Source organism: Scyliorhinus canicula, chromosome 9 (assembly GCF_902713615.1).
Source record: "Scyliorhinus canicula chromosome 9, sScyCan1.1, whole genome shotgun sequence".
NCBI classification, from domain to species: Eukaryota; Metazoa; Chordata; class Chondrichthyes; order Carcharhiniformes; family Scyliorhinidae; genus Scyliorhinus; species Scyliorhinus canicula.
In genome coordinates this window covers 162,580,297-162,595,162 of record NC_052154.1, presented here as the reverse complement: position 1 = coordinate 162,595,162, position 14,866 = coordinate 162,580,297, and the positions used below count along the sequence as shown (strand labels likewise).

The following is a 14,866-nucleotide window of genomic DNA, read 5'->3' as shown; positions in this document are numbered from 1 at the left end:
AAGTCACAACTTACATTACATTGGAAGTTCCTCCTATTGAATTGATGAAGTAGTGCACAGCCTGTTTATTCCAATGCACAGCACATCAAATAGTATTACATGGCTATGCTCATGCCATCTGAGAGGGAGCGTTGCATGGAGCTCTGAAGCTGGGAGCTGGATTCTCCACGTCGTGACCCTGGAAATCGCGATCGGATGGGGAATCGGGAGTCCAGCAAAAAGCGAGTGTGGCGCCAGTGAGGGCGTGCAAAACTGGCATTAAAGTCTCGCGGGCTCAAATTACAACATGTAATTACTACTGGGCGCCATCGCTGCAGAGGGGGAGCGGGTGGCTAAAAGAAACACTGGAAAACTGTGAGGCTTGCTGGAGGATGGCTGCCCGGGCCAAGCAGTAGCGTGGAGCGACCTGGTGTGGTGTCCATGGACTTAGGGTGTCCCCCTGGGGATCAGGGCGGCCTGGCTCAGACTGGCATTGCTGCTGTCTGACTTTCAAACGCACTCCTTTGATGCTACTTACAGGTTCCTGGATGTTCTCACCAGTTAACGTGTTGCCTGTGTCCTTTGAATACGCAGGAAGCCTCTGGTCATCTGGTAGCCACCCAGGCGACCCCTCTGGTCACCCTCCTACCCCAGCTGTATCATCAAGGCGATTAGCATGGTTAAGCTCAATCAGGGGCCCACGAGGTGCTGGCATTCCACTGAAGTGCTGCCCCACTGCAGAGGAAGCAGGGGATCAGCAGAGATCACTCTGACCAGAAGACAAGTGCACCGCAGCCTTTGGAGCCCTCCCAGGTTCTCTGGCCCTCTCACAGCAGAGACCTTTGTAGTGACCACCACCCCTCCGGATCACCAGCTGCCTCTCCTGGTGAGGCTGGCAGTGCTGACTGCCTCTGCCATCACCTCCCAGGTGGTATTGAGAAGGGCAGGTTTGAGTCTGCGGCCCACCCTGGGGAAGAGGGTGTCCCTCCTCTCCTCACTGGCCTGCAACTGTGGGTTCATCTCGGATTCCCAGCCTCAGGGGGCAGGCCTTGTGAGAGCCATCTTAGCGGCTGCAGTGAGTGCGGTAAGTGGAGCGCTTAAAAACAGCTCCAACTGCCAGGCTCTTTCGCACTAGCTCTGACTCCAGCGGTTCGAACACCCACTGGGATGGAAATTTGCTCTGTATTTGCGTCGCCAGAGTGCTGGTCCAATGGCACGCCCTGATTGTCTTACTGAATAGCGCCCCCAACAGGAACACGAACCACACGCAATTCAGTCCCGCGGGAACAATTTAGCGGGCTTGTAACGCCCAACTTGGTGTCAGAGAAAGCTGTTGAATCTCGCAAGAGGACTCTCGCAAGATTTGTGACGATCAAAACATCTCGTGAGGTTGAACAGAGTCTCGCGAGACGACGTGATCTGGATCCCGCCCTCACTGGGCATGATCAAGATCAGAATCTGGCTCATTTAAATATAATCTCCTAGAGCCTGGCAACTAAAACTGCACCTGGGAGACCTGGCAAAGCGCCATTTAGTACTGGTTTCCACAAATATGGACCAGTCATAATGGCACCTGAGGGGGTCTGCCAGGCCACTGGAGACCCCACGTAGTCAGGGACAAGACGTGGTGGTACCTGTCATAATATCCACTCATGTATGTAATGACATGCAGACAGGCAGTGATTGACACACAGGGTGACCAATGAACACACAACACAGAACAACCAATCACCAGACAGGACACCACCACCATAAAGTCCACAGGGCATTTAGACTCTCCCTCTTTCAGGACCCAGCTACTGAGACAGTCAGAGTGCACAAGTTGGTGAGCACTATTACCATGCGGTAGCTAGTAAATCTGGTCAAGCCAGTAAGAGGTCATCAGTTGGATTAGTAGAGCGTCAACCCACAGCTGAACATGTACAGCAGTCCACTAGTTAAATAAAACAGTGTTGGATCATCTCCTGTGTCAGACATTTGTTTCTAGCTCCCCTGCATCCAGTTGCAATCAACGTCGAACCAACCTGCCTAACACATCAGTACCGCAGCACTCCCTTTGTCACCCAGACACCTTGACACTGCTAGCCTGGCATCATCGGCCCGGGGGCCTTACCAGGTGGAGGGAGGTTGAAGGGGTGTTCCTGGGGGTCTCCCCGAGGTTGGGGGGGGGGGGGGGGTAGAAAACGGGAGATGGGGGATCAGGATAGCCAGACAAAATGGCTCCTGGATCTGAGAGAGCCTTTCCTGCCGGGCTCGCCAGGACAGAGAGAAACTCCCCGAGACCAAAAATAACAGCAAATTGCCTTTAAATAGCGGGGTGCTTCTTGGAGCAACAACCATCAAGAAACACCACATTAAATGTGCCCAAAAATCGAACATAGATTTTTTTTCTGGTTAAATCGTGCCTTTAGTCCCCCAAACCGAGGTCTTGCCCAGGTTCTTGGAACAAATTACATTGATGTTATTTTATAAATAACAATTATCAATTTCACTCCTAAGATTCCAGATTACTCCACATATAATCATTCAATGATTTTCCTTCTGTTTAGGGGTGAGCGAGTTGGACTTCAGCATGTACCCACCTAAGGAAATGCAGATGGACTGGCTCACGTCCTACCTGCGGGAATATAAAGAATATACCGGCTGTGAACCAGTGGTCACTGATCTGGAAGTGTTGAAGCTCTACGTACAAGTGAACAAATTTACTTTGGTGAGTGACAAGTGTTTAGCACCATTTTTATATGGTAGATTGGAGCAATGTGAGAATGATTTTCAAGTGAATGTCAAGAACCAACAAACTTTGTCCTTCCAGATTTTTTTAAATTTCAGAACATTGCTGGGCCTGGTAGCAATGGTAGCATTGTGGTTAGCACAATTGCTTCACAGCTCCAGGGTCCCAGGTTCGATTCCCGGCTTGGGTCACTGTCTGTGCGGAGTCTGCACGTTCTCCCCGTGTGTGCGTGGGTTTCCTCCGGGTGCTCCGGTTTCCTCCCACAGTCCAAAGATGTGCGGGTTAGGTGGATTGGCCTCGCTAAATTGCCCTTAGGGTCCAAATTGCCCTTAGTGTTGGGTTGGGTTACTGGGTTATGGGGATAGGGTGGCGGTGTGGACCTTGGGTAGGGTGCTCTTTCCAAGAGCCGGTGCAGACTCGATGGGCCGAATGGCCTCCTTCTGCACTGTAAATTCTATGTAAAATACAGTAGGGATGAAGGCCTGTGTGTTGCATTGCCTCAAACAACAGTGTTCAGGGCGTACTGGCAGTAATGTATGGTATTGTAAACAAAAATGAACAAAGCAGAAGCACCACACCTGGTTTGCAGAAGACCTTTCGTCTGTCCACAAGCAGGACTCGGACCTTCCTGTCGCTTGTCATTTTACCTCACCGTCCTGCTCTCATGTTCACATGTCTGTCCTTGGCCTACTGCAATGTTCCAGTGAAGCCCAGTGCAAACTGGAGGAACAGCTCCTCATCTTCCAATTCGGCACATTACAGCCTTCAGGACTTAACATTTGAGGGCAACAACATCAGTCTGTGAATTCTCTCCTCCATCTTCACCCCATTTTTGTTTCTCTCAATTTATCTTTATTTCTTCCATCGATCTGTTTTTCCCTCACCATAGATCCCCTCCCCCACCCCACTTGGACCATCTGTTCCTCGTTGCCCTTTGACAAGCTGCTTGACTTTGTTCTGCCATTAACACATTCTAATCTCTTAATGTGCTACTATCAGTGTCCTTCTTAACCATAAACACCCCATTTACCATCCCTTTGTCTTTCTGTCCACAGTATCTTTATCAATCTCCACCTATTGCTGGCCCTCTATCCAAACCGACTGCTCCATGACCCCCCCCCCCCCCCCCCCACACAAAATAGTATAAATCTGGCCCTATTTCCAGTTCTGTCCAGCTTTGATAAAGAGTTACCCAGACGCAAAACTTAGCTCCCTTCTCTCTCCACAGGTGCTGTCAGACCTGCTGAGATTGTCCAGTATTTTCTGGTTTTGTTTCAGATTCCAGCATCCTCAGTAATTTGCTTTTATCTCCAAACCCCTGCCCTACCTACACTGTGAAAATGTCCACCTCAGAGGTAGCACATTGGTTAACACAGTTGCTTCACAGCACCATGGTCCTGGGTTCAATTCCAGCTTGAGTCACTGTCTGTGCGGAGTCTGCACGTTTTCCCTGTGTCTGCGTGGGTTTCCTCCAGGCGCACCGGTTTCCTCTCAGAATTCCTGAAAGATGTGGGGCTGGATTCTCCCAAAATGGGACTATGTCCCCACGCCGGCGTAAAAATGCTAGAGTTTCATTCCAGAATTTCCTCAAAAAAAGATAAATTAATTCATTCACCTTCAGGGGGCGAGCAGGACCTGGAGTGTTTCTCGCAGCTTTAGCTGCGGATACGGGTCCCCGCACTTCCGGTTTCGAGTCCGCATATGCGCACGGCGGCGGACCAGGACCGCGGAGGCAGCTGGAAAATGTAGGCACCCCGGTCGGCCGCATGCCCGAAGATCCGACCCGTTCATCTACCCCCGGCCGCCCATAAGGCCCCCCCCCCCACAGTGTCCGATCCCCTCCCCCCCCCCCCCCCCGCGGACTGAGTCTGCAGCCGCCATGCTAGCTTCCCGAAAGGCGATAGGTGGTTAGAGCCACACCATCGGGAACTCGGCCGGCCGGGAGCGGAGAATCGCTGGGCGGGTTTCTGGTAATGGCCCCCCCAGCCATGCAGAGTACTCCGCGATCACGCCGATTCTCGGGTCCCGAAGAATCGCCGGACCGGCGCCGGCCCCAATTTCACCATTAAAATTGATTCTCCACACCCGCGCGAAACACAATTTCGGCACGAGGCTACGGAGAATCCAACCTGTGCTTGTTAGGTAAATTGGAGATTCTGAATTCCCCCGCTGTGTACCCAAATAGACGCTGGAGTGTGCCGACAAGGGAATTTTCATAGTAACTTCATTTCAGTGTTAATGTGAGCCTACTTGTGACAATAATAAAGATTATTATCGATTATTATTCGATAGAATTACACAGAATGTACAGTCCAGAACCTGGCCATTCTGATATTTTGCCCCAAATGAACCAGCCGTCTTCATCGAACCCTACCTGCCTAATCCCCATTAAACCCAAATGGACTGACAATTAATAAGCCCCAATCATTTGCTTTTGCACATTGTCCTGATAATACCCATTACTGCTCTGTATGACATTTAGTTAACAATGAGCCCTTTCCTAGTGTTATTACGGCTCAGACTGATAAATTACGTGATGACTTCAGGATAGCTTTGCACTTTATAAAAAGGTTTTGTTTTAAGTGTACTTATGACTTTAACAAGCATCCTTTCATGGGATTGGATTTGTAACCAGTTCCCAAGAGGTTAAAAAATGTAACTTGCAGTATTAATCATGTTATGTCACATTAAAATATTGAATTACAGTATTACTAAATCCATTTGTAATAGCTCCTGCAGTATATGGTAATTGAGTCATTTTGTTCCATTTACTTGCCTCCTTCACACATCAATGGGTCGTCACATCAGCAGGCTGGAAATGGGAGTACGAGTGTATTTTCAGTTAAACATTTTTTTTCAACAAACACTGTTAAGTAATTTAACACGCAGTTACATTTATTTCCTCAGATTGTGTCAAATATAACCCTGCCTCCCAAATTAATATTCAATTTAACTTATCCCGTTGTCATATTACCACCTTTCCTTGAACTCTCATGCCTTCCCAGATTCATCACTTCTCTCTTCACTAGCCTTTAATGCTGTTTGGTGCTCGCGTACATTGACATCACTTTGAATTTTGGATCTGAACTTGGAATTGCCACAGAATAGGTATCTTGAATTGAAATTCTGGAAATCAAAACCAGGCTGCAAGATGAAGCGAGTCTTCATAAAGAAGTAAAGAATTCAAATGCATCCTAAAATGGTCGACTGGTCTGAATAAATTAAGATGCACCAACCACCGTTTCTCCTCCCAAGTACGCAGAGTGGACTACCCAGAAATTGGCTGCAAACCCAATTGTGTATCCGACAAAAGTCACTGAGTGTCTTTAAGACAGAGGTGGATAGGTTCTTGATTAATAAGGGGATCAGGGATTACTGGAAGAAGGCAGGAGAATGGGGATGAGAAACATATCAGCCATGATCGAATAGTGGAAGAGACACGATGGGCCGAATGGCTGAATTCTACTCCTGTGGCTTACGATCTTATGGTCTAAAACTGAGTTTATGCAAGTCCTGTTGGCCTTTAGTAGGTTGGGGCTGAATTCTCACAGTTTACTTTGGATCTCTTAGTGATCCAAGAAAATGTGTGTGCGTGGGGAGCACATTGGGTGGGGGTGGGGGGGGGGGGGGGGGTAGCGAATGAAATAAGTTGTGCTTTTTAATTCTTTGTTCATTTTAGTGGGACAGATTTTGGAATTTGCTTGCCGTCCAAGAAAAACTCATGGGGTTTAGTTGCTTTGTATCTGAGCACAGAAAGGGTTAATCCAACATTCTCTGCCTGCTCCAAAAATAAGGCCAGACTATAAATCACCTCAGGTTACATTTGAGCCAAGATTCCACCAAGACCCAATATAGTACTTTAGAGACGCACTGGTAAGTTACAGTTGATGATTGTGAGATTCAGCCAACTGACCATGGACATGCGGAGCATGCCAAGCCTTCACTTCAACTACAAATGATATTATACACCTGCTGATACAAGTTAAACAAGTGCTGTGTGAAGGGAGTTACATCAGTTAAATAGAATTGCATATGAATAGAAATTATGTCAAATTTCTACTGTGACAAATTAGAACTGGACCATACATTACAGTTTATGAAATAAAGCACAATAAATAAAAACATTGGGTGGAATTTTCCACCAGCGGAACTTTCCACCCTTAGGACCCTTGGGGACCGTCCCTCTGCAGCCTGACAGCGGCAGAGGGCACATGAGCACTGGACCAACCTTGTTGACCATTCTCAGGGTCCAATGTAGCAAGCTATGGTGCCAATGCCGGGGTGTCAGTGCCATAGTGTCAGGAGGCAGTGCACCATTGGCAATTCCGGGGGGTGGCACCAGAATGGGGGCCTGATGGGGTCCTGGGGAGGATGCGGGGGTCACCCTCACGCATGTGTGGTGGGGTGGGGGCATTTTTCCCATCGTGGGGGGGAGGATGCCCTTCCTTTATGAGGTCTTGGGTGCTCCCCTTGTCAGTGGGGGGTGGGTGGGGGTCAACATTTGGTTGTGGAGGGGAGAGGAGGGCTTGTCTCTGAATGTTGGGATCGGTGAACCCATTCAAAATGCCACCCTGAGACCAGGGAGTCCAGGGAAACCAGGGTGTTTGCACAATGTAAAATTTACCACAAGCATATGTGAGCGAATACCATCTCGGTGATACTTTGCTGGCACCAACGGGACATAGACCAGATTCTCCGCCGGTGTAAGCATTTTTGAAACAGAGAATACTTCCCTGAGTCTGGATAGTTAGTTCTTTGATGGTGAAATAGCTCTTAGTGTACTAATGCAATATTATATGGCTAATTAATCTGATCCCTCATAACAAATCGAGAGAACACTGGGTGGGATTCTCAGTCAGTTGGCCGACGTCAAAATCGAAAATCGCGATTGGGCGGAGAATCGGTTCCGATGTCAAAATTGAGGTGGGCACCAATTTGGTGCCAAATTGCAATTCTCCATCATCTTGACAGCGGCGTTAATGCATACTGGAATGCACGTACAATAAATAGCATTGGCATATTATTTTCCGGGGCCTCCGCGAATCTCCGCCTCCAATGGGCAGAGTTCCCAAGAGCGTGGTTCACTTGTGCTTTTAAAAATCATGAAACTGCACATGGCTGCTGAGGGAGAGAGATGGGGTACAGAAAGTGCCCAACAAAACCATAGTTTTCTGACAGTTGTGCAGCTCGACGGGGGGCAACTGCCAGGGCAGGAGAGAGTAGCTGGGGTTGGCCAGCATGTGGGCTGTGGGGTGGGGGGGACGGATATGGAACACCGCAGTGGCAACGATGCAACTGCGCACACCACTGACAACCCACTATGAACTTAGGCCCACGGGTCGTATAGGTGTCCACCCAGGCAACACCCTAGGTGCCCTCTGGCCCCAGCCGACCCATCAGCTGTACGGACGCACCCTACCACAACAGTGCCATCTTGTTGGCTGGGATGAGTGTGTGTGGGGATTATAAATTGTCTTCCATGCAGCGCAAGTACTAGCTCCTTAACATTAATGGAATCAGTCCGGGTGCAGCTGCAATTCTGCTGTCCTAAAGTCCAGAGATTCTGCGTTGGCGTCAACACTTAGGGCTGGATTCTCCGTTTCAGCGGCTACGTGCTGATGCCAGTGAAGCCTGTGTGGGGCAAACCATCACCGTTCCTGGGACCAGTATGGGGGTGGCAGCTGCGCCAGGTAAAACCCCCGGCTTCCACTCCAAAAACAGCCGAAGAATGCCCAGGTCCGTGGCGGTGCATGCGCATGGCGTGACCTGCAGTGGTCGCGCCATACAACATGGAACCGGCCGTGCGTGGACCCAACCTGCCAAATACTGTTTCCCCCCCCCCCCCCATCAGTCCTCACAGGCCTCGAGGAAGGCCCTCCCCCGGCCAGCAGCATGGCCCCTGGCTGACTGTGGCGGTGCGATACGCAGTCCGCCACTGCTACATCAGGTTCCTGACTGCTGAGACCACACGTCAGCCGTGTGATTGGGAACTCAGCCCATCTGGGCAGAGTATCGGGGAATGGCCTTCTGGTGACACGCCAACGGCATGCGGTGCACAACACAATGACGCCTTTTCGGAGGGGGCAGAGAAAGGATAACCACATCAAACTGACGCCCCCGATTTGGGCGTCGGAAGGGATATCGGGCAATGGAGCATCCCGCCCCTAGTCTTTTACAACCAAAAAAATCTGTGTGAAACCCTTGCTGATTCCGGAACTGCTGAGGGTCTAGCAGCGACGCCTAGTGAAACTCCCGGCACCCGCATCGAAAACGGCAGAAAATGGCCAGGCCCCTGGCAGCTCATGCGCACGGCTAACGACTTGCAGCGATCACATCATACAACATGCCGCCGGCCGTGCGTGGACCCGGCCCACCATCCACGACCCCACAGCCCACCCCCTGGACACCCCCCACCAGCTCCCCCATTGCTCTCGGAAGCCCTCCCAGCCAGAGGCATGGATCCCAGCTTGGTGTGGCTGCGCTGAACCTAATCGGCAGCCGCCACACCGCGTTCTCGACTGCTGAGACCACACGTGTCCCACGCCATCGGGAAGTCGGCCCATCATGGGTGGAGCATCACAGGAGGGCGCGCTAATGATATGCCAATGCCGTTGCAACGACACGTGATGCAATTTCTGGGGGCGGGGTGGCGGAGCATGGCTGAACGGCGTTAAACTGAAGCCGGTTCCGATTTGGACGTCGGAGTCAATTCTCTGTCCGATCGGCAATTCCGATATCGGCGTCGGGCAACGGAGAACCCCGCCCTTAATTTCAGAAATGATGAATCCCGCCCACTTTATTTTATACTTTCCTACCTTCGAACCCTCTTTAGTTCCTGAAGAGTTCTGGGAACAAGTTTAAAAACTCCAAAGACAGATCTCTATCCTGTCATTCCTGAGAGAGATCGGAACCTATTGTCCTGACTGGGATTGGAGGAGCGCGCAGATTATCTCATCCCAATACTCCACAGGCCAGACCATTAACTTAAAAGTTTAACTTACTCACCAAAATGGGCAATTGTTTAACTTCACTACTGGTACCCAGAATAAACGAGACTTTAGTCAAGATTCTTTCAATAAACGCAGAACAATTGGTTTCTTATGAAACAAACCTTATTTTCAACAAGTTTCAAGAACTGATTAACATACAGCCTGGAAGTATAACTATCCAAGTCTTCTGAAGACCTCCCCAGCACACACACACACACACACACACACAATAGACTGGATTTCCCACCCCGCGACACAGGCAATGCGAATCATGATCGGGCGGAGAACCGGGCATCCAGACAAAATCAAGGTTTGCGCCAGGCGCCGAACCGACTGCTATTCTCCGGCCTCCTGCTGGTGGCAGCATCGGGGTTTACACCCCAATACCAGTGGGAGGATGCTAATGGGTACAGATGGGTCTTCATGACCATCCACTTAGCAGGCCCGGCACCAGTGTCTCCTGACCCTTGCAATTCTCTGGTCCTCCAGGCTGGGTATAAGGTGGGTGCTGATCATTCCTGGTATTGACCAACATGGCCTGCCATGGTGTACCTCACTGTGGGCCAAGGAGGTAGCCCTTTAAAGGAGTTTCCACCAAGGTACACCCGAGGGCCACCCTCCCCCCGAGAAAGCATGACCTGCCAACCCTTCCCCTTTAAGACACCCCCACTGCTCCCCCTCACCTCTAAAATGGGAAACAACCCCAAGATAGGGAGACCCTCACAGAGACCCCCTAGATAGGACAACCCCCTTTAGAGACATACTAACTAAAGGGACACCCAATAGAGACCCCTGAACTATAAGGACCTTTCACAGAGATCTGCTAACTAAAGGGAACCCACACAGAGACCCCCTAACTAAAGGAATCCACCACCCTCCACCACACAGACCCCCAGAAAGGAGCACCCTGTCTGGAAACTAGAGAGCAGTCAAGACAGGACAGTGAAAACAACTACTGTTGCAACACTCACCTGAGGAAGCACCACATTTCAATTCCTGGAAAGACAAAAGCAGTGACTTGTGTTTAAACCCCTCCTTTAGCTGCAAGCCATTTATTAATTTCTCTTAGTGGGCTGTGATTGGTTCCACAGAAACAGAGCTGTTAGCCTTGCTTGGTTCATTTTACCTCATGGATGAGTAACAAACAGCAACCACGTCAAAGAGAGTTAAGTGCATTCTAATCTAATAAACCCCTTCACGTTTGAGTGATTTTGAAGTGATGAGCTGGAAATTGACAGCTCTTAACTCTCTTTGAAGTGGTTGATGATTGTAGCCATTGTGATCAGAGCACTTCACAGTTACTCAATCATGAAAAAGATGAATGAAGCAAGGCTGACGGCTGTGTTTTGAAAGCTGCCAATCACAGCCCACTAAGGAAATGAATGCTTGGCTTGCAGCTCAAGGATCTGAAGGGTTTAAACACAGGTCACTGCTTTACTCTTTCCAGAAATGGACACATGGCGTTTCCTCATCTGAGCCAGCAGGTGTTTGCCCAGGTGATGTGTTACAACACTAATTTTGTCCACTTGCCCCTGTCTGGACTGTGCTCCACCTTCCACACAAGGGTCTCTTTTCTGAGGATTCTGTGGGGGGTCTATTTATTGAGGGAGTCTCGGGGGTGGTCCCTTTATTTAGGGGGTCTCTGGGCAGTCCCCCTACTCAGGATGTTTCTCGGGGTCCCCCTATCTAGGGGACCTCTGGGGGGAGGGGGGATTCCCTATTCAGGGGTCTCTGGGGTTGTCCCCCTATTTAGGGGTTCTCTGTGGGGATTGGGGGGTTGTCTGGTGTGGGTGGTTTGGGCAGATCTTGCATTGTAGGGGGGTAGGGTGGCCCTCTTATCGACTCTGGGGGCAACTCCCTTAAGGAGGTACATCCTTGGCCCACCGCGATGTCCACCACATCAGGGCCACGCTGGTAAATACAAGTATTGATTCCCACCCACGTGATTTCCAGCCCAGAGGACTGGAGAATCACGTAGGCCTGGAGAATCAGGTGCCTAGCCCGTTAAGTGGATGCAATATCAGCCATGAGGACACATTTGCAACCATTTGCATCCTCCCACTGGCCTGTGTGTGCGAATCCCGATCCCGCCACCTGTGGCGGGCCAGAGCATTGCAACCGGATCAGCGCCCGGCGCCGATCCCACTTTTATCCCAGAATCCCGATTCTCTGCCGCATCAGGAACCCCGCTACTGGCTGCGGGTGGCAGATAATCTAGGCCAATGTTTAAGCAACAAGGCTCACAGTGAGCGTAGTGAATAAATAGATTTGCTTGTTAGCGCGAATTTCCCTGTGAAGGATTTATGAAGTGATTGGCCGAATGATGTCAAGTCAAACTGCTTGGTAAGCAACCTTACTGAACTGCACCAGGGCACTAAGTGCCGAAGTCTTACTCGTGAAAGAAAACATCAGGACTGATGTCAGAAGTTTTTCCACTTTCTTGGTGGTAAAGAGTTGGAATCGACAGAGAGCAATAGAAACAGTCAGATGCGGGAGTTGTGAATGTTTTCTAGGATGATGAGTTAGGATGGGCTGCATTGCCGTACACCCTAATTCATCCCTTAATGAAGTTCTTGGCTTTATCTATCTGGCGATTAGTCTGATTCTTGGCTACCTTGAGGGCACATATTTTGAGACCACTTCCATAATTATTTTGAGTCTCAAATGCATTGTGCATAAATTATAAAACTGTCAAGTGCAATACCCTTGTTTTTTTGGCCATCGTCCTCCCCTTGCAAGAGGTGTGGTCCTGATGTGAGCCCTGGGAATCCAGGGAATAGCCCTGTCTTTAATTGCCAAGTGAAGATTTATTATGCACGGAGAAACAGCTGTAAATATAGAAATCTAGCCTTGATGCAATATAGTCTCAGAGAGGCGCTTTTCAATTTTGCCAGAGTACACAATGACTCCATTGTGTTTGGACCGCCACAGCTGGGCAATCCTTCTCCTCGAGAGTGCCATGGACTGTTGCCTGTGTCTGTCAACAAATGTGCAGAAATCACAGTGAACCCATGGGTGCTGGAGACATACTTGGGTGTAAATAAGCTCCATAGAACTCCTCAAGGGCCCGTAAAGGTATACAGCCCCTTTTTGTTGAAGGTTTTGATAGTTTTTCATAATAAAATACAGAATTTTCTTCATATAGCAATTAGCTGAAAATTTGGCAATGGGGAATTCGTAACGTTTGCTGTGGCAGGCGTTGCACAATACTACAAGGTGCTGAGTTTTAGTTTAATCGCTGACATTGTTCGGAAATTCAGTCAAATTTATTTGTGTAGATTTAAGGTTTATTAGGTAAGATTAATATTCAAGCCATTTTTAAGCTTGCGTTTCATTGTTGAATAAGTTCGGAGTCACTAAAATACACAGCTTAACTTCTCCTGTGAGCCAGCAGGTTAAATCATTGCATGCAAATGATGTGCTACATGTTCATGTTTTCACTCAATATAATTTGTGGACTAAAATCAAAATATCTGTGGGGTGAGTAATTGGAACCCATCATCATTGTCCAAACTGCTGGGAACCCCATCTCATCCTCTTGCTCCCATTAGCTGGCTCAGATGCAGTTCTGCATATGGTTGACTTTATTGCCACATGATACTAAAGGTAAACTGAACAGCACGGCAGTTTTGCTTTACTCAAAGCACGACTTGGGTTTAAATGGCGCGAAGAAAACTGGGGACAAAGGGAAGTTGGTTCCAGTGGAACGGAAATTCCGGAGAGCTCTCCGATAGGAGGTGATGTGTTATCTGAGTTGGTCGAACATCGACTGCAACTGGATGCAGTGAGACTTGAATCAGACTTCCGACACAGGAGATGGTCCAACACTGTTTTATTGAACTTGCTTGTTGCTGTACATAATCTGCTGTGGGTTGACACTCTATTAATCTAAACTGATAACCTCAGATTGGCTTGACCAGACTAGCTCTCTGTCACATGGAGAAGGTGCTCATGGCCTTGTGCGCTCTAACTATCTCTGTAGCTGTATCCAGTGGGAAGAGGCAGAGTCTTAATGACTAGTGTGTTTTATAGTGGTAGTGTCCTCTCTGGTGATTGGTTGTTCTGTGTCGTGTGTGTTCATTGGTTATCCTGTGTGTCAATCACTGCCTGTCTGCATCTCATTATATCCATGAGTGGATATTATGACAGGACTTGCATCCAACTCTTTTTACGTTAGTAGCAAAAGTTTTCAAATTGCTAATCAACAAGTGGCAGGCTAGTTGGCCCTGTCAACTCTTTGCTGTTCCTAAAATGCTAACATTCTTGTGTTCACGCACGGTGAAACATTTTGATCCATTTCTTACATGTAAGAGTTCCTTTCTGATCTCGGCTAATATAAAAGGTCAAGGAGGCTGAAACCTGGCTGGGTGAAAAGAAGAGAAAAAGAGGAGGTATGCCCCCAGGTTTCAATTTTTGTCAAGCAGATCCAATTAACAAATATGGACATATGAATTAGAAGCAGGAGTCGGCCATTTGGACCCTCCAGCCTGCTCCGCCATTCAATAAGATCATGGTTGATCTGATCATGGACCCCAACTCCATATTCACATATACCCCTGATAACCTTTGCCTCCCTTGTCAGTCAAGAATCTATGAAACTCTGCCTTAACAATATTAAATGACCATTCCTCCGCTGTTCTCTGGGGAAGAGCGTTCCAAACACTTACGACCCTCTGAGAGAAAACAATTCTCCTCATCATCCCAAATGGGATAAATCTTGGGCTGGATTCTCCTCCCCCCGCCGCTGGTAGCAGGTGGAGAATTGGGCATCAGGCTAAAAGTAGAATAGGCGCTCGTTCCGATACTCTCTCCCCCGTCAATGGTGGCAGCAAGCTACACGCCTCACGCCAGCGGAAGGATGCAAATGGGTGAAAATTACCAATTTCTATCCGATTATTGGGCTGGAAGCCCAATTCTCCACACCTCCCCATGATTCTCCAGTCCTCTCTCCTGGGATTCATTAGGTCATGGATTGGTGCAGTATTTCCTAGCACGACCTTGATGCACGGACCGTGTGATGGTTCAAGGTGCTACGTGTGCAACCGAGGTGCCCACCCCAAATAGGGCCCCCAGTACAATGCAAATCCTTCCCCCCCTCCTATTAAATCCCCCATCAGACTCCCAACCTGGCACTGCCAACCTTATAGTGCTGACCTATGCCAAGGGC

General features: G+C 49.0%; 1 protein-coding gene across 2 annotated transcripts in view; it reads left to right on the top strand.

Annotated features, from left to right (window-relative positions):
* Positions 1-14,866, top strand: part of LOC119971857 (ethanolamine kinase 1-like) — a 537,556-nt gene that overhangs the window by 311,787 nt on the left and 210,903 nt on the right. For both annotated transcript variants that reach the window (XM_038808086.1, XM_038808085.1), the window contains one exon: positions 2,529-2,689. In XM_038808086.1, the coding sequence (XP_038664014.1) occupies positions 2,529-2,689 (161 nt within the window). The remainder of the gene's footprint in view (positions 1-2,528; positions 2,690-14,866) is intronic.